The sequence below is a fragment of the Pezoporus flaviventris genome, unplaced genomic scaffold (genome assembly GCF_033815535.1).
Source record: "Pezoporus flaviventris isolate CSIRO_AGI_PZ_B2104156 unplaced genomic scaffold, CSIRO_AGI_Pfla_v1 ptg000036l, whole genome shotgun sequence".
Classification (NCBI taxonomy): Eukaryota; Metazoa; Chordata; class Aves; order Psittaciformes; family Psittacidae; genus Pezoporus; species Pezoporus flaviventris.
In genome coordinates, this window is record NW_026892584.1 from 24,040,602 (window position 1) to 24,058,780 (window position 18,179).

Genomic DNA, 18,179 nt, shown 5'->3' on the forward strand with positions numbered 1-18,179 from the left:
CTGGAAGGAGTGAAAGCTGAGGGCAAGAAGACAAACCCATGTAACAGTTTGGAAAGCTGTGAGAGCCAGGTGTAATGCCAGCCACAGGGTTAAACTCACTTATGGATGCGGGGAGGGAGGAGAAATAATCTGTAATCATGCAACAATGACTCTTTGAGGGGCTGGGAGCCAGCACTGGAGCAGGGGCAGCCAGGGGAAAATGGTGTGTTTATTGAGACAAGCAAGTCACAAGATGGCTGCAACAACTCGTATCTTAAAGCAATTTAGTTGGTGCTTTCGTTGAAGATGCGTGGGTGCAGGCATGTGCTGCAGCAAGACCAATGATGGGGTGAGGGGTTCTGTGGTTTGGGGTCCCACCTCAGAACTTGGTAATAAACTGGAGGCAGATGGAGGAGGCTGCAAGCAGGCTGCACTGTGAGGGCACTGAGGAGCATGGGGGGGTGGGTGGGGGTGGGTTCAGGCTCTCACTAAGTTACAGGGAAGAGCTGAGGCGTGCAGCAGCAGGGGCAGCGGAGCAGTGATTCCACCCCTGCAACTCCGGGAGGGGAGACCCTAAGCTACCCCCAGTCTCCCCATGACCTCTGGGCCATATCAGATCATGACCCTCGAGGCCTGAAGAAACTCCATGGCACAACTCCAGCCTACAGCTTCTACCAGAGAAAATGTCTGGGTCCCAGTAAATGCACTCAGTGCACCTGCTTTCCAACTGGCACTTCATCTCCCTCCTGTGTAGGAAAAGGCATCACCAGGCTCCTCACCCCCTGCAACAGAAGCTGAGCTGGACATTCCTAACACAAACTGTTCTTGCAATATGACAAAAGGAAGCAAAACATTAATGGCAACATTGCTTACAAGGGGAAACTGGAAGAACTATTTACATGTCACTTGAAGGAACAGTATAAAGCAGTGGATCTGTAACCAGAGACCCAATTATTCAGTGAGAAATGTAGATGGGAAGTCCCGATTACAAAGGTCAACCCAAATACTAGACAAAAATCGTGCAGTCAGTCAGTTAGTGGAGCAACCTAACTGCGCTGCAGCGTGGCTCATTGGTCCCAATTACAGCGGTTTGCACTAACAAAGGGTGATCTCTAGGCTGTAAAGCCTATAATCTAATCTAAAATTCAGTGCGACCATGAAAATGGAGGAAAATGGAGAGGAGAGTAATGTAAAATATGATTAAGTCTTTGCTAAGAGAATACAATCAGCGCACTTACAGACAAGTGGTTGAGCGTTGTGAGCAGGTGGGGCTAGTTCTGGTCTCGCATGGAGGCTTCAAATCTTTCTTGCCACTTGTGGAAAGCCCCTCGATGTAGAGATGCTGGTTCTCCCTATCTCTCCTGCCGCTTTCCAATTTCTCGGGTCAGGGGATGCTCCCAGCACGGCGAGTCCGACGGTCCCGCCGTGCCAAGCCCTGGAGAGGCTCTGGCGCGCTCCTTGCCAGTCACACGCCATCTTGTGTGTACCAGGAGCAGCAGGTCTCCGGGAAGGACGGTACCGTCCCGCCTCCGAAACCGGGCTCGGGTAAACGAGCGATCGGACAGGAGATGCTGGTAAGGGGCCCGGGGAGGCTGCGGACAGCCCGCTCCAAGTGCACTTCGCTCCCCAGTGAAACCCAGACTTTCTAAAAGGCGATTCGTGGTTTAGCAAACACAACCGCCTCCTTGCTCCAGGAACGCACAAGCTGCCACTGGGCTCAGGGCATCCACAGACGGGTCAAGAGCGGCATCGGGGCGGGGTGTGGGCTGAGGGTTGGGCACTTCGGCAGTTCGTTGCACCACTTTGTCGCTCAGTCTTGCCTCACCCGTGCTCGGAGGCTGCCCATGAGTGAAGCTGCCCGGGGACCACAACCGTTATCCAGGTCGGCGATTTAGCATTGCAAGCGGCAGTGGCAAGTCTGCTGTTGCATCGGGAGCTCGCCTTGACACTACATCTGTCTGGCTACTCGTGGGAAAATTCTGTCTGTGGCGGGCTCCCAGCTCCCGCTCCCCTCAGGACACTCGCGCAGGGCGGGCCGCCCCGGCGACGGATGGAGGCTCTTGGCACATACACCCGCGACAGATGCTCCTGCCGGAACCGTGCCCGGCCCCTCGCAGTCTCTCCCGTCCCGGACCCAGGCTCCCGGCCCCGCACCTCCCTCAGCCCCGCAGAACGCCGCTTCCCTCGGCTCCGCGCTGCGGGCTGTGCTCCCCGGGACACTCCGCCCGGCCCCGCAACCCGAGCGCGCCCGCCCCGGCAGCGGGAAGCCCCGGCGCGGCCCGGTAGCCGCCGCCACCTCCCCCCGCTGCCAGCGCCGTCCCCAACTCCTCATTGGCCGCCGCCGCCGGAGGAAGGATGACGCCCGGTCGGGAGCGGGCGCCGGGGGTATAAATGCGGTGCGGGCAGCCGGCGCCGCGCTCCCGCCGCCCCGCCCAGCCATGCCGCGAGGGTTCCTCGTCAAGCGCAGCCGGCGCCCCGGCGGCTCCTACCGGGCGCGCCCGCGGGAGCGGGACCCAGACCGGGAGCCGCCACCTGCCCCGCCGCCCCCTCTGCCGCCCACCGCCGGGGGCAGCCCCGCCGCCAGGCCTGGGGCGGAGGAGCAGGAGGAGGGCGAGGAGGAGGAAGGCGCTACCGCCGCCGCGTACCCCGCGACGTGGCCCCCCGGCGGTGGCGGCAGCCCTGGTCTGGCCCCGCCAGAGGGACCGGCTGCCTGGGGCACGGCGGGGCCCTGCAGCGCCGCAGGGCCGCGGGCAGCTCTCTTCGAGCGGTGCCTCAGCTCCCCCGCCTCCGCCGAGTCCTTCCCCCTGGCCGCCTCCTTCCCGTCTGCCGAGAAGCTGCTGCTGCAGCCCCGCACGCCTCTGCCCGTCCCGCCGCCGCCGCCGGTGCCCGCGATGAAGCGGCCGTCTAGGGCCAAGGCGCCGGCCAAGAAGGCCAAGGCCACGCGAAAGCTGAGCTTCGCCGACGAGGTGACCACTTCGCCCGTGCTGGGGCTGCGCATCAAGGAGGAGGGTCCCGAGGGCAGGCCGGGGCCGCCGACGGGGCGCACGCCGCTGGGCGAGTTCATCTGCCAGCTGTGCAAGGAGCAGTACGCGGACCCGCTGGCGCTGGCCCAGCACCGCTGCTCCCGCATCGTGCGCGTCGAGTACCGCTGCCCCGAGTGCCACAAGATCTTCAGCTGTCCCGCCAACCTGGCCTCGCACCGCCGCTGGCACAAGCCGCGGCCCGGCCCCAGCTCCGACGGCCCCTCCGCCGCCGCCGCCCCGCCGGGCAAGGAGAACAGCCCCGAGCGACGGTCCCGCGGCCCCGCCGCGCCCTCGCCACAGCCGCCGCCGCCGCCGCCCCGTCAGCACCGCGGCGGCGCGGACAGCGCCAGCGGCGCCCAGGTTCCCCCCGGCCCCGCTTCCGGCCCCGTCGGGGAGGTGTTCGCCTGCCCCTGCTGCCAGAAGCGGTTCCGGCGCCAGGCCTACCTCCGCAAGCACCTGGGCACCCACGGGCCGTCGCGGCCCGCAGCCTACGGCCCGCCGGGGCGCGGCCAGGTCGCCTTCGCTTGCCACCTCTGCGGCGCCCGCTTCCCTTCGGCGGATATCAGGGACAAGCACCGGCTATGGCACGCCGTCCGGGAGGAGCTGCTGCTGCCGCCGCCGCCGGCAGGGCCCCCCGAGGGCGGCGCGGTGGGCGGTGAGCGACAGGGCTTCCCCTGCAAGCACTGCCCCGCCACCTTCTTCAGCGCGCCCGGGCTGGCGCGACACGCGAGCAAGTGCCACCCGCCGGAGAGCAGGCAGGTCCTGCTGCTCCAGGTGCCCGTCCGTCCGGGCTGCTAGGAATGGGGCTGCTCCGGGAGCCCGGGCGGGCCGAGCGAGTCCTGTCCACGCTGTAATTCCTATGGAAAGTCACGGCTACGCCGGCCGAGGGGCCACCCAAGGGCTCCTCTCTGCCCTCCCCGGTTGGCGGGTACCGGAGTTCGGCCCCGCGGCAGGAGGCTGATCCGACAGGCGGCACTGCCGGGGCGGGCGGCAGCGCCCGTGCCGAGCCGCACAGAGGTGGTGGGAGCGCAGCGGGGTCCGTGGGACGCCGGGCAGCCGCAGGGTGGGGGACTGGCGGTGTGGGCACGAACCAGGGCTGGCGGCAGCACGCAAGGGAGCCTGGCCCTGGGAGGCCGGCCATGCGGGGAGCCAGGCGTCAACTCACTGCGAGTACATCTTACGTAGCTACCCCTCGGATAGAAGTTCAGCTGTATATATGGTATTTAAAGAGAGGAATTATTTTTCGTGAGAAAAGGAGCCTAATCTAGTGACCTTGTTTTAATAGCCTTAGCCCCTGAGCTTCAGCATTTAAGTTACTGTGAGGTGTTCTGTTTGCTGTACTCTGTACTAAGATAGTTGAGAAGGTAAATGTTCATATTAAGTCAATGTCAATGTCAAGTCATACAATAGCTAGCAAAACGTATGGAAAATGAATTGTGCTGTCTGCTTAATTAAAGTACGAGGCGTCAATTTCTATAGCTAAGTGCACATCTCCCGCTTGCTCTGTGTTCCTGTGCTCTAGCTAGCGACCGTGTGGTAGGCAAATGCACATCGCCGGTAGCTGCCTATTTCAAAACCCGCTGTCGGTGGCTTGTCAGTGCGACACTGACAATGGCACAAGGCACAGTTGGGTCTCACCAGGCCCTGCGGCGTGGCAGGCAGAAGGGCCCTGTCTGCAGCTGGCCTTTTTGGGCAACCTCCGACCCCTCTTCCCCGTGAGCTGCTGAAGTGTGGGTGGTGGGCTGCTGTCCGTCTCTCTAACGAGACCTACCTTTAGCAAAGCAACCCGAGGCACGTATTCCCTGGCTTTGACAGTGCTCTGGCCACATGCTTTGAAATACTGTCAGATTTACCAGCTTTGACATTTCAGCCGGCATTTATTTATTTACTTATTATTTATTTTTCCACGCAGGAGTGCCTGTTTCTAAATGTGATAGCAAGTGAGGCCAAAAGGGCGGGCAAGCAAAATTCAACAAAGGATTTAAAACAAAGCTCACCTTTTTCTTGAATTCAGCAGGGCAAAGTGGGTCAGCTGGTGATTTCTGAAGAATCAAACTGATCCCAGCCATAGTCTTTGTTCTATCACTCTGAAATGAGCATGCAAAATATGTCAATCTCTTGATTAGCATCCTCTAAAGCAGCCATTGCTGTAGTTTTATATTTTGTTACACACGACAAAAGAATCGTGTATTTAAACCCAGATGCTGAAGCAAGTGCTAAGTGCTTCATTTGAAATGTGTTTCATGGACTTTCCTGGTTTAGTTCCAGGACCTGGACAAATGAATACAATATAACCTAAAGCAGTCAAATTTGCCTTCTGATGGAGGAGGCTGAACTAGCAGCTTGCTCTTCTCATATGCCAGAAATAAAGCATGTTATTTTAAGTTGTGCATTTACCCATCATTTGGTAGTTAACGGAGACTTAGCTAGAAATGCCTGTTTCTGCAGTTAGACGAGCTCTCCCCTGGAGAAGGTTGCTGTGTTGAGTCATAGCTCTCCTTTCTCCACTTGTGCAGTCAAAGATGAAGGGCTCTGGACCACAGAAACCTGATTACTAACTGCTCCTACAATCGGCACTGGAACAGCCAGCCCTGTTGTTGCAGGAGGGAAAGTCCTGTGCTTTCCATTACGTGTGGAGCCGCGTGCATTCTATTTACTAGATCCAGGGAGAAGCTTGTTGGCAGTACGGCGTACAGTATGTGGGTTGGGAAGGAGCCCCCAAGAACTTGTGTGTACTTTTTACTACAAATGAAAACTAAACCATGTATCACACTTAACTGCTCCACATGTAATACTCTGTTCTTCAATCAGTTGTCAACTGGAGTAAGAATCTAATCACTGTGGTGAATGACCAGTTTCCAAAAGGTGGTAAGAATAATTTTATTGTCTTATTAAATAGCATGTCTTCTCTTCAACCATTACAAATCTGTAGATACTACATGAATGACAATACATTAATTTATCTTTTTATTGTTGCCCATAAGATATATTTACACATGCAGTTAGTACCGATGTCATGCTACATTTTGTTAACAGCATTTTGTTGTTTGCCAGACTCAAAATGTGAGCATTTCATCTTCTGCAGGAAAGCACCTCTGGGAGGGTGGAACGTGTGTACTAATCTGCACTCACAGGGTTGGACTTGTCAGCATTTCAGCCAGGCTCCTGGAGGATGTTCCCTTTTCTCCCCTAGCACACATCATCAGAGCACGAATTTCTATCAGGAAAGTTGTTTTGTTTTGTTGTGTTTTTTTTTTAATATAAGAAACAAGAATTTACCTCTAGACCCAGCAGCCTGGTGATAAAAGGCTTTAAACCCCGTGGAACTCGATGGCATTTACTATTGATACCAGCTGGACCAGGCATAAGTAAAATTTCAGCACAGTGATTTTTTTGTTTTTTTCTGGCACAGATTGTGGCATCACCTGCAGAGTTATGAAATAATACGCTGCTTTGTGAAGAAAGATTTGGTGCTATGCTCAAGTTATTCCGCTTGGACTCTGCAATGCTTGAAAGGCCGTTGAACTATTTTATTCTTAACATAAATAACCTGTACACATCCTGTGCATTAACATTGTGACATCTGACAAAGACTTTACAAATGCAACTTCAATTTAAAATTGTACATTCATTTTCAAATTGTACATACTTCTTTGTTACAGAGAAAATTGCAGTGGGGCACAATAAATATAATGTATTCAAAATACAGTTTCCAATTTCATATATGACTCAGGATCAGCCAGAGTTAAAAGTAACTACTTTTAAGATATTGTAATCATCCAGGAAGGTAAAAGGTGCAGAGGACAAACTGCACTGCAAGGAAAAAAAAAAAAGAAAAGAAAAAAAGGCAGCCTGAAGTTTGATAAAAACCCAAAAGCTGAAACTTTATAGTAAAATTCCAGTGTCACTGTTGAAAATAAAACATACAGAAAAGGGGAATGCAGGAGACAGGCACACGCATTATTCTAATGGGAAGCAGTGAGTCACTGTGGGAAGGAAGGGTGGCCGATCGCTGTTCACTAGAAAGCTGCAGGCATCTCGCCACTCAGGACTTGTTGGCTGAGCCAGAGGAGCGGCGCAGTTTCATGGACATGCGGCTCTTGCTAGTCCGAGGAGACATTGGAGAGGCTAAGTCTGTTCCATCCACCTGTGCTGTTGCTGCTGCTGGAGTTTCTCCCGGCTGAGTCTCGGGGCAGAAGCCTGCAGAGGACAGCAAGAACCAGATAGGTCAGTGCTGCCTTCTGCACTCGCAGCTCAGGATCTATTCACAGGGGGCAAAGAGGAATTTCAGTGCTGCTGTCACTCCCACAGCATCTCCTAGCCCTTTACCAGCTGTGGGTGATGGTACTGCACGTACCTCAACAGCCACAAATCTACCTCTAGAGAAAAGAGGATGCCAGACACCACTGAGCTATGGGACTGCAGAACCCCCTTGCTCTCAGGAATTGAGGCAGCACTGAAGTGGGTGGTGGTCTCTTGCTAACAGAGAGAACACCTCCAGTTCCCTCGCAGGGATAGGGAGTTGTTATTCAAACCACAACCCAGAAGAATCCAGTCTTTAATGAGAACATGAAGGTTAACAGCTTGTTGCGCATGAAGGGAGCTCTAGGAATGCAGCTGAAGAGGTGGAGTGAATCAGGGGCAAACTGGGAGAGCAAAACATCTCCCATCCCAACTTTAGTAAGTGCTTCAAAAGGCAAATTCCTACAGGGTCCACAAGGCAGAAGCTTGAACAGAACATATTAACTGGATGTACTAATTGTTAACGTTTCTTTGTAAAAGGAACAAGATGAATTTGAGACAACAGGAAATAGTTCATTAGCCCAGCACCTGGAGCTATGCTCCAATGGGCCCTGAGTCCTCACTGCCAAGAGGACAAGGCTCTTCCTCACAAACAGCCCATCTCCAAATCTTCTTCCATAAAGATACCAAAGGAAAGGAGAAAATACAAAACCAAAATTACATTCTCCTTTCCATGGTACAGAAAATGAAAACTGTGAACTCATATCCACAAAACAAAACTGGATTTCAATTAGCCATTTAGAGAGGCTGACAGCCTGATTGAACTCATCTACCTGTCACCACTGTGGTCGCATCTGACCTATATAAATTATGGACAGAAGCTTAGTCCTGCAGAAGTCAATAGGGAAACCCCTACTGACTTCAGTAAGCCAGAGATCACTCGCTATTTCTTCCACATCATGCCATTACTGGTAAGTTTTTTTAAAACAATAATAATGCCATGCTCAGAACTGAAGATCTCCCTCCCTCAGTATACACTTCATGTATAAGGGGTGCAAAACCCATTCAAAAGTGAGCATGATTTATTTTGAAAGACTCCTCTAAAATCAAAGGTCATCAGGTAAGAAGAGTACATTTCAAACATACTGCATAAAGTCCTGTGATTTAGTGACCTGGCTGGCCTCCTCACCTGGTCCATCACCTCCCTGCTCCAGAGGGACAGCACCATACTTTCTATCTTTTTCAAGATGACCCATCAAAGTGACAGGGAGGAGAAAGGGCTGTTATTTGTCCCCAGCTGGTGACAGTAATTCTGTTCATGAACTAGGTACTTCATTGCCAAACAACCTGGAAAAGCATGATAATGCCTGACTCACTGTGCCTTATAGAAAAAGGCAGGCAGGGAAACATGCACTCTCATTTTCTGAAATTCTATCTTGTTCTAATTTTACAAGGAATTAAAGCATTTCAAGTGGTGCAAGTTAGAGAACAGAAAATAACCGTCGTTGTTTTGCACAGCATACCATTCACAGCTAGCGTGAAAGACCTTCCGTTTCAAGCCTTTGCCCTTTACCTTGATGTGGCCAATGCTTTCTAGTGGAGGTTTTGGAAGGAGAAGAAATATCACAGCATTTCTTTCTTTGTTGAGAATGAAGAAGTGATGAGGAAGGAGGAGTGGAAAGAAGTGAGGAAGGGGAAGGAGAAAAGATAAAAGATAACAGGCGTGAGACATGAGACACGAACAGCAGAGATTGAAGGGTATTAACAGATGAGCACAGAAAACGGAATTTCGAATTTCATTATGCAATTTCTGCTCATGCTACAGGTTAAAGAGAGTGATGAGTTAGTTATGTGCAATGAAGCAACAGCTCTGAAATCCGGCGTCATACTTACCAACTAAGCATTAAAAGAGAAAAAAAAAGGAAGAGAAAGAGAAAGAAAAGAATTCTATAACATTATCCAGATCCAGCAACCTTATTCATAGCAACTGAGATACATCCTAAACATTGTCTGAAATGCTTACTTAAAGTCTGAAAACAGTTACATACTCACACACATACACACAATCAAGAAGGAAAAACAAATGGCAACTTGATGTATGGCTTCTGCTCCCCAGCTATTCCATAATATTAAGTATGCTGTAATTTTAGCCAGTCTCAACATGAGACTCCTGAAATCACATAAAGAAGAAAACCCAGAGTATTTAAGCGAGTGAGTTTGTGTCAAAGGGTCAAACCCTAATATGAAATTTGATAATGGTTGGATAAAGAAAATATTAACCCCCCCCGTTACTTTAATTTTTCTGGTCATAACTTAAAATTTTGTTTCTAATTCCTGCAGACTGAAGCATAGATTCAGATGTAATCCCATTTTTTAAGAATCTGACATACAGCTACTGAAGAACAGAAGTCATGTAAAGTGATTTTCACATCCAAACATACCACACCAGAAGAGTGAAGAATAACAGCACTTAAAACATATTTGAAGTCTGACAGCATTCAACAGACTTATTAGTAACTAAATTTCTTTGGATTTTAGACACGCATATATATCTCTATATACATACATACACACATAAACACATGTGGGTATTAAATGTGGTATATAGAAATTTTGCAGGTTTTGTTTCCCCTTCAGAGTTTTACAATTGTCAGTGTAAAATGTTATTATCTTTATCTCTCTATGCAACGAAATATTTAGTTATCCAAAATACTAAAATAAGGACTTGAGAACTGACCTAGAACCAGAATGTTCGATAAAATAAACAAAATAGACATGTTAGGATTTTTAAGAGGTTGAAAAATGTCAGGAAGTGATCCTTATTTTTCATCTCTTAGGTTTTACAAGTGACAAATATCATAGCCTGATGAGCTATAATATTTGGGGCTAAAGCCGTTTCAATTGCTTCTGAACAAGGCGATGGATCAACAAAGTTGAAATGCGACATTTTCCACACTCCACTTGAAAATTTTAGGATTTTCTAATACTAGTATGTTGGTTATCTGAATCGGAAATTAACTATTTAAATGTCAAATGGCATTCTAACTATGCTCAGACTGAGTTAGAAGTGAGGTGAGGTGGAGGAATCTGGAGGGATCATTAACATGCATACATTGCCATGACTCATGTCACTGATCAGTTCCGACTTTCAAAGAGGTGAAAAATTCACTGAGCAGAAGCCTGACAAGGTGCTGCCATGGCAAGGCTACTCTCGGTGCCTCTGGCTTTATCCTCACACTGTTGTCTGGATCAACAGTTTCCTAAGTACCATCTCTGAGAATGACCGCAGAGGAAAATACCACTTATGCATGTTGGTATATTTTGATGGTCTTTTAAGATCCTTGAGTGCCCCTCACCTGACCTCCAGGGAAGCGGGCAATCATTTTTGTACAGCTTGTGCCCTCTGCCACTCCTAGAAATTCCAGTCCAAATCCAGCCGAATTGTCTGTCATACTAAGCAGAGCCTTGCTAGAGTCAAGTCAATTAAGTCTCTCGCTAATTATGGGAAATGAGGAAAGGAAGCAAGAAGTGGATGCAGACAGAAAAACTGCAAAAGCTGCTGCAAAGCAAGATGCGAAGGTGAGGAAGAGATGGTCTAAAGATGTGGGACACTGGAACTGGATAGGAGAGAGAGAGCCAAGAGCACAGCAAAAACGATTAAGTTTATGGTGAAAGAGCAGCAGAGCCCATGTCCAGTGCTCTTCAGAACCTGGCTGGACGTATCAGTGTTGGGTAAACCGGTCTTCTCTGTCAACTAGTATCTGTGAAACACAGTGGCAAAACTCCCAGTCTTTCCACTAGAGGAGATTCAAGCAGCAGTAAGACAGCTTACCATTACCACCAGTTACTGCCCTATCTCAGTCTGCAGGAGGTGGTGGAAGATCCAGAGCTTGCACTTTTGCTTATGAATCATAAGGCTGTTAATTAGTGTCACAGAATTGCTTTTGCTGTATGTGTTAAAACAAAAGTGGAGGGAATTACACAAGGAAAACGTCATCCCAAGACAATAAATTCATAAAGTGAAACATTCAAAACCTAGGAAACATCAAGATTAAAATTTATTGTTCTCCCCTTGTGCGTATGCATGGGATGCTTTGTAATTGGACAATCATACTCTATTTTTTCCAGTGGACCCATTTAATTTAATGTAGAAAGTTGATCTGTTTGGGATTCCAGCAGTTCACACCAAATCTACTGCCTCAAAGTGCTGAGGATGCTCAGCTTACTATCACCCAGGTGGTTGACTTAAGGACAATAGTTCAGAAATGTGCAAGGTTTCAGCCTCAGTTATTCCAATATGAAACTTCAGTGAGTACTGAGGTTTCCTCTGATTTGGAACGAAAAAGATTTTTCCTAAGTTTGGACTGAAGAAGGGATAATGAGAAACTCTTCCGTGCCCTGCCAGACATGCAGCCCTTGTTTCAATTTCACATCCAGTCCCCAAATTCAAGCACCAACATCAACAGGTGTTGCTTAGACCCTTCTACAGAGAAAAGCACCATTATTCTCACCTGTGTTGGGGTAATACAAGGCCAAAAAGATTCTCAGTTCAGAGTTACACAGCAAGTAAGCAGCAGGAGATATTAAGATGCAGGCTATTGAATTTGGATTTTTCTTGTGCAAGGCTGAAGTACCGTTATCTCTACACTCCCCTCCTTCGCTTCTTATACAATGACGTTCCCACTTACTTTGGGAGTGGGAAGCAGAATTGTTCTGAACAGACTTGAAAATATAGGAATGGTTGTTGGGATCAAAAAGTCTGATGCTTTTAACACAAGGAAAAACTATGACTAATGTAGAGAAGCCCCTTCTTTATGATATTTACTATACTGAGTTACTATTTTTATTAAGAAGAGAGGGAACAAAAGAGGATTGAGAAAAAACAAACCCAAGACGCTAGTACATTGTAAAGCTCAGAATCTTAGCATCATGGAGTCAATAAACCCTTCAATATCATTGAGCTTACCATTAACAATTCCCTTGACCTGTTCTGGTGTCAGAAATCTGGTTTACTCAATAGCTGCACAGGAGGAGTTACTCCAATTAAGAGTATTTGCAGCTACTCTAACAGAGTCAGCACAAAGTAAAAAATAGAGGCAAATGAATTATATTCTGTGCATAAGTGCAGGTATATCTCATTTTTTTTAAATGTACACATCAACTGCACTAGTCAGGTTCCCAAACATGGGAAGGTGGACTTGTCAGATATTTTGATAGGCCAAACTCAGCACCTAGATAGAACAGCAGCAGCCACAATCACACTGTATTGAAGGGCAACCACTGTAAGGAAGGAAGCAGCTTTTGCTGAGGGCTGAGCATTTGATAAAATATGTCAGTCTGAGGAAACAGAGTTTGTTACCAAATAGCATGTTCTCTATTTGTGCTGATTACCACAGCTCAAGTGAAAAAAAATGGCATGCTGAACCTGGACAATGGGATCACAACAACAACAGAATTACAACACCTGGATGGGGTGTAGCACCTTCACAGTTTCTATAGCTCTTTCTTAGAAGAAATTGCATGTATTTTATAAAAATTAAACATATTCAGCAATTGTAATCTTGGAGGTCATGATCCAATTAAAGAATCAAGTCTATAGTATCTAAAATGTGGGAATTTTTTCTAGTCTCTCCTGGTCAATTATTTTTCATTCAGAAACCCAGACGTAAATGAAATATTTTGTATCTTGAAAAATAATTGTGATGTATTTTTAGAATCTGGTCACATTTTCAGATGACACGGTCAGGTCTAGCAGGGAGCCTGCATGGTTTTGTTTGAGTCATCCTGAGGGTGATGGATGTGCGTGGATTCCCAGACAGGACTCCAGTGCCCCTCTTATGTGCAGTCCTGGCACAATTCAGAGCTCTGTACCTATCTTTCAAGAATCTGCCTGTTGTAGGGACCCTGGAAACTTAGGGGTATCTGCTTTTTTAATAGCACATCTGGTGGACTCTTTCTTGGAATCACAGTCATCACAGTTCTAGATCATCTGTAGCCACCTTGCTCACAAGTCTGCCTTCGCTAGAACTGGAAACCAGTGGTTTCCAGGCTAACCCCAACCCCTGGGGTAACCTTTTTGGCAGATGACTACAGTGTTCATTTATACCTGCCTCAGGCTTTAGACCTTATGCCCTCCAGAGTCAGCCTGAAGGTATATAGTCTGGTGATACTCCAGGCACTCTATTCTAGAAATGAGTATCAAGAGTTTCAGGAGTCCCAGATCAAATGGGAGTCAGCCTCCAGGCTGCAAGCAGGACTGCCCGAGTACCCCCAACTTCCCTGGGCTGAAATGAAAGCTCAGTTAGGTAGGTGTGGGGACAGGTTGTTTGACTTCGACATTTGGTCACACTATGCTGAATGTCTGTCCAAAGAAGCTTCTGGCTGCTCCCGACACGTGTTGGTCAGTTTCACTGTTCATCACAAGGTCCAGAAGAATGTGTCCCTCAGGACTGGACTGCATGTTTCATGGTATGTAAACACACACATGTACATGCAGATGTGAAATAATTGCAAGGTTCTATTAATGAGATTCCTGCAGATAACCTTTCTAGTAACTGTAATAATTAAGTCTAAAATCAAGTTTTGGAAAATCTTATTTTTCCAGATGTTTGAGAACACAAAGCATGACTAGGACAATTTTTAGAGGAATACAAGAATAGGCACTGTAGAGCAGTGTTCTCCAGTGCACCAAAATAATACAGAAAAACAGCTTTACTTCGTCCCAAAAGAATGAACTAGAGGAAGATGGCGGAAGGATTTAGCCTGGAAGATTTCCAAAGGTGAATAGGCAGAACTGATACAAATGCACTAGAATACAGAATATATACTAGCCACACAAAAGTGTCTGGCGTTGAATACTTACTGAGGAAATGTGCAAGGACGGGGATCTCTGGTTATTGTTTGTAATGTTTCTGGTTACAGATTTTTTCTATTCAAATGTTTTTATACATTAAATTATGTTACTATTTTTTTATACTGATTTAGTTTTAAATTGCTTTTAATTTTGTTTCTCTTTGGTCTTGATTATTTGCTCTAGCATAACTATACCAGTTATTATACTTGAAAACCACATCTTATTTCTACTTAAGTTTTATACTTCCAAGTGAACAAGTTCCTTTATAATAAGTGAACAAGTCTCTTTATAATGCTTTTTTAATGTTTTAACATCTCTCAGTATTTCTGTAGTCCTATCACAACTCTTCTATAATTTAGAATTTATTTCTGCGTATTTTTGCAATTGAGAAACAAATTTTGAGATAACTTGCCAAATTATTCTTACAAAATTTATTTTATTCAGATTTACACCTTTTCCACAGAAGTATTTTGATTTATGCATCATTAAAGGTTTCTAACAATGAATTTCAAGTGTTACACACTCTTCTTCTCTCCTATGTTATCACTGCAGAATGTCTTACAACATCAATGAAAGACAGTACAGGGTACAGAACACACCACTGCCATCCAGTACTACTTTTTCATGCTGAGAAACAGAGGTCAACACAATAAAGTGTTACTCATTCAACAACTGTCTCTATCATTAGTTACCTTAATCCCAGAACCAGTGTTAGTGCTTCATGCAGACCTGAGGTTAGTAGAAGACTAGAACTTTTAAGAAGATGTAGTGGTCATTTCTCAATCAGTGTGAAATTCTTTTTAGTGTGAACAAGGGCAACAAGGAAAGTTTGCAAACAATTTGGTTACAAGCTTAGTGCTCTAGTAAAAGTAAGAGGAACAAAGGGATTTTTTGGACACTTTGTCTTACCTTCAGATAAACAGAACTGATATTTAATGATCTAAAAAGAGGGGAAATAAAATAATGAAACAATCATAAGGAGTTCAAGAAATGTCAGAACAGGAAGGCCTTGAGTTACTCATTTTCTTTTACAGATTTTCTCATTAGTAACTGAAAATGCAGTATCCTTTTATAAAACGGGTATTTTATGGCAAAGTAAAAATGACCTTAAAACCAACTTTGCAGCTAATAACCTGGACACAAAACTCATGATTGCAAGGCTCTCAGATTGCCAATTTAAAACTTTAAACTCTAAAAATGTAGTGAGCCTTAAAACTTTCCTACAATGAAGGTGTACTTGGATTAAAGAATATATCTACCACAACTAGTCTAGATGAAGGAGTACCAACGCTTCCATGCAGACTCTATACAGGGTGGGGAAAGTGATAAAATTCACTGTAAAATGCAGGGGCTGGGTGCTGTATTAAAGCTGGTTGCCAAATCTTAATGCCAGTCATTGGCTCATGAAGCTAGGAAACAGAATACTAAGATTTAGAGGCAACTTTCCCCGGGCTCTCAAATATGTACACATAGTCTCTCTGACTAACGGTAATTCTTAATGATGCACAAAAGGTCTGAATTTTTAGTCTTCATAGGTAAGGATACTGCATTTCAAGTAAGATTGTATAAAAGCAGTTCTTGACTCTACTTCTTACCTGTCTCTGAGGGCAAATGGTGGTAAGGTGCTGGACAGAAAACCTGAGCAGCAAAATCCTCAAATGTTGTAGGCTCTAGATGATGTTGAACAATTGTCTGCAGGTATCGTGCTCTCTCCTCATAACTGGTTTAGCCAAGAATTAAGGATGAATTTATATCATGTACTGTAACTGCTAAATAACAGTGCCTAGTAATTCAGAATTCTTTTTATTACACTTATATCATGTATTTCAGTGACTGTATGCACTTTTAATTCTTTACATATGATATAATCTGATTCACTGAATTAATATTGACTCTAAGATAAAATGATTAACAAAAATCTTATTGTTCAACCATCTTTTTTCATGTCTGATGCAAAGCTTTTTGAATTTTATTATTTTTTCAAAACAACAGCAACTTAAATACTCTCTTTTAAGTAACTGATTTGCCTGTTCTATGAGCACAATTAAATATAAAAACATTAACATTTTTAGCATGAAAAGTAATCTCAGCATTAACAAAATGAATGATTTTGCACTCCTCCATAACAAACTGCTTCCATAATCGCTAAACACAGATACACACAGCTAAGATAAATACAAAGTGAAAATTGAGTATTAGGAAAAACATCTCTTCAATTATGCCATTAAAACAAGCAAGAATATTTGTAAAGAATCTGCAGGACCCTTAAATACTGGCTAACAGGGTGTCGGCAGGGCACTGACAGCAAAACAGTGTACTACTTCCTTTTCTCTGTGTTCTCTCCTCTCTAATATTATTGACAAGAGACCAGTATCTTGAAGTGTTGCTTTTGAAGAACCCTCTCCAGGCTTCTTGTTCCAGCAGGCCTGATTGTGCTGTTAGCACAGAGCGAGCGAGAAAAAGAGAGAATATTTCTGCTGTTCATGAAAGCAACTATGGAAATGGCTGTCAAAATGTAAAGCAGCAGGCAGCAACATACAATTATCAAGAAAAACTACCATGCTGACTTCATGTCGTACAGTTCCCGAACTGAGAAATCAGTTAACCTTTTCTCTCACAACTTTCAAAGTCCTCCAGCTGGACTCAATACACTGACTGAGGGAGAACTTCTCCAGTTATCTCAGAGAACTGTAAAATGATCAGAAATTTTCCCTGGCATTTATGTTTGTGCACATTTGTTCTTCCTAATTTATATGTACATAGATCATTTTCTCCTCGCACAGCTCTATTTTCCTAGGAAAAAACCCCAACCAACCAACAAATAAATGAGGATGCTGTGGAGGAATGCACTCAGAATCAGTTTCTTGATTTTTTTCTTTGCTGCTCTTTTTTTTGCAGAAGAGGGACAGTGAGGAAATGACCTTTCTGACTCAATTTCACCACCTGTGAAATGGGGATAATACTCATTTTGCACACATTTTTTCAGCAATCCCAACATAAAAAACGCATGACAAGTGAAAAGTGTTTTTAATAACAAGTGCTAACATTTAAAATAAATAAAAATACTATTTTCATTTATAAGCGATAATATTCTCAGGTCCAAATTAAAGCTGGAAACAATACCCTTAATCTTAGCTTATAAAACTATACTTCAACATGCACAAAACTTATCCTACAAAAAAACCTTTTTGTAGTTTTTTGTACCATATCTATAGTAGGTTTTGCAGTATATCTGAATATGAAAAAACATACAGAGAATATATTATCTGAAAACAACTTCTAGTGAATAAAATGATCTTCATTTTCCTTAGACCACAGCTTGGTAACATAACTACAAAACTGGGAAACCACTTTTCCTCCAAAATCTCTGTTCCAAATTCTTCCTGGATCCTCAGACAGCCGAACCTCAGCAGAAGTCTCAGTCTGGAGAAGCTATAACAGAAGCACTGGGACAATAAAAAATATAAAAATCTCCCATTGTAATGGTTCTTAGGTGGGGGATAAACACAGTATTGAGCCTGAACAGAGGAGAGTAATATAGCACAGTTTTTAAGAGGCTGTGTGTAAGTGGTAGAGGATGAAACTGATGGTTCAAGTCTAAGTAACACTACGTATCGCACAACTTGTTGAAAAGCACTTTTTTCATTGGGGGAGATTCACAGCTGCTGAATTTTCTGCAGTTAATAGAGTCCTTTGATTCACAGCAGTGCCCCTTGCACAAAAAATACTGGCCTTTGTGTATTACCAGAAACTAATTTTCTATTTGGCTGAAAAGGGAAAAATGGGGTTATTGCTTCTCCCTCCTACAGAGCTTTTCATTATGCCTGATGCACTCAACTTCTAAGCTCTTCTGAGAAAAAAAATAACTGAAGAGGCAAGAGGTAGAAAAATGAGCTTGTTAGCACATTAGAAGTGAAGTATCTTGGTGGGCCCTAGAAATTCCCAGTGGTGTGTTAACTTATCACTCTATGCATGCTGGCACTGATAGTCTCCCAATTGATCACTCTCTTTTCGCACCAAAGGTGCTGCCAGGAAGCAAAGGCTGAAGGCCCACAGGAGAACAGGCTGCTATCAAAACAAGC

General features: G+C 45.5%; 2 protein-coding genes across 4 annotated transcripts in view; one reads left to right on the forward strand and one right to left on the reverse strand.

Annotated features, from left to right (window-relative positions):
* Positions 1 to 313: 313 nt before the first annotated feature.
* INSM2 (INSM transcriptional repressor 2) lies at positions 314 to 5,294 on the forward strand. The gene has a single exon (XM_061463523.1). The coding sequence runs from the start codon at positions 2,418 to 2,420 to the stop codon at positions 3,798 to 3,800; it is 1,383 nt and encodes a 460-aa protein (XP_061319507.1). The 5' UTR covers positions 314 to 2,417; the 3' UTR covers positions 3,801 to 5,294.
* A 563-nt stretch (positions 5,295 to 5,857) lies between these two features.
* The window catches only part of RALGAPA1 (Ral GTPase activating protein catalytic subunit alpha 1), a 130,261-nt gene continuing 117,939 nt past the window's right edge, over positions 5,858 to 18,179 (reverse strand). For 2 of the 3 annotated variants that reach the window (XM_061463526.1, XM_061463527.1), the window contains 2 exons: positions 15,693 to 15,817; positions 5,858 to 7,202 (listed from right to left, as the gene is read on the reverse strand). In XM_061463526.1, the coding sequence (XP_061319510.1) occupies positions 7,048 to 7,202; positions 15,693 to 15,817 (280 nt within the window). In that variant the 3' untranslated portion in view covers positions 5,858 to 7,047. Of the gene's footprint in view, positions 7,203 to 8,767; positions 8,883 to 15,692; positions 15,818 to 18,179 lie in introns of all 3 variants that reach the window. The other variant, XM_061463525.1, reaches the window with a different exon arrangement.

Bases quoted from the DNA above. Each gene is read 5' to 3' on its own strand.
- INSM2 (XM_061463523.1), top strand. From the start codon at position 2,418: ATGCCGCGAGGGTTCCTCGTCAAGCGCAGCCGGCGCCCCGGCGGCTCC.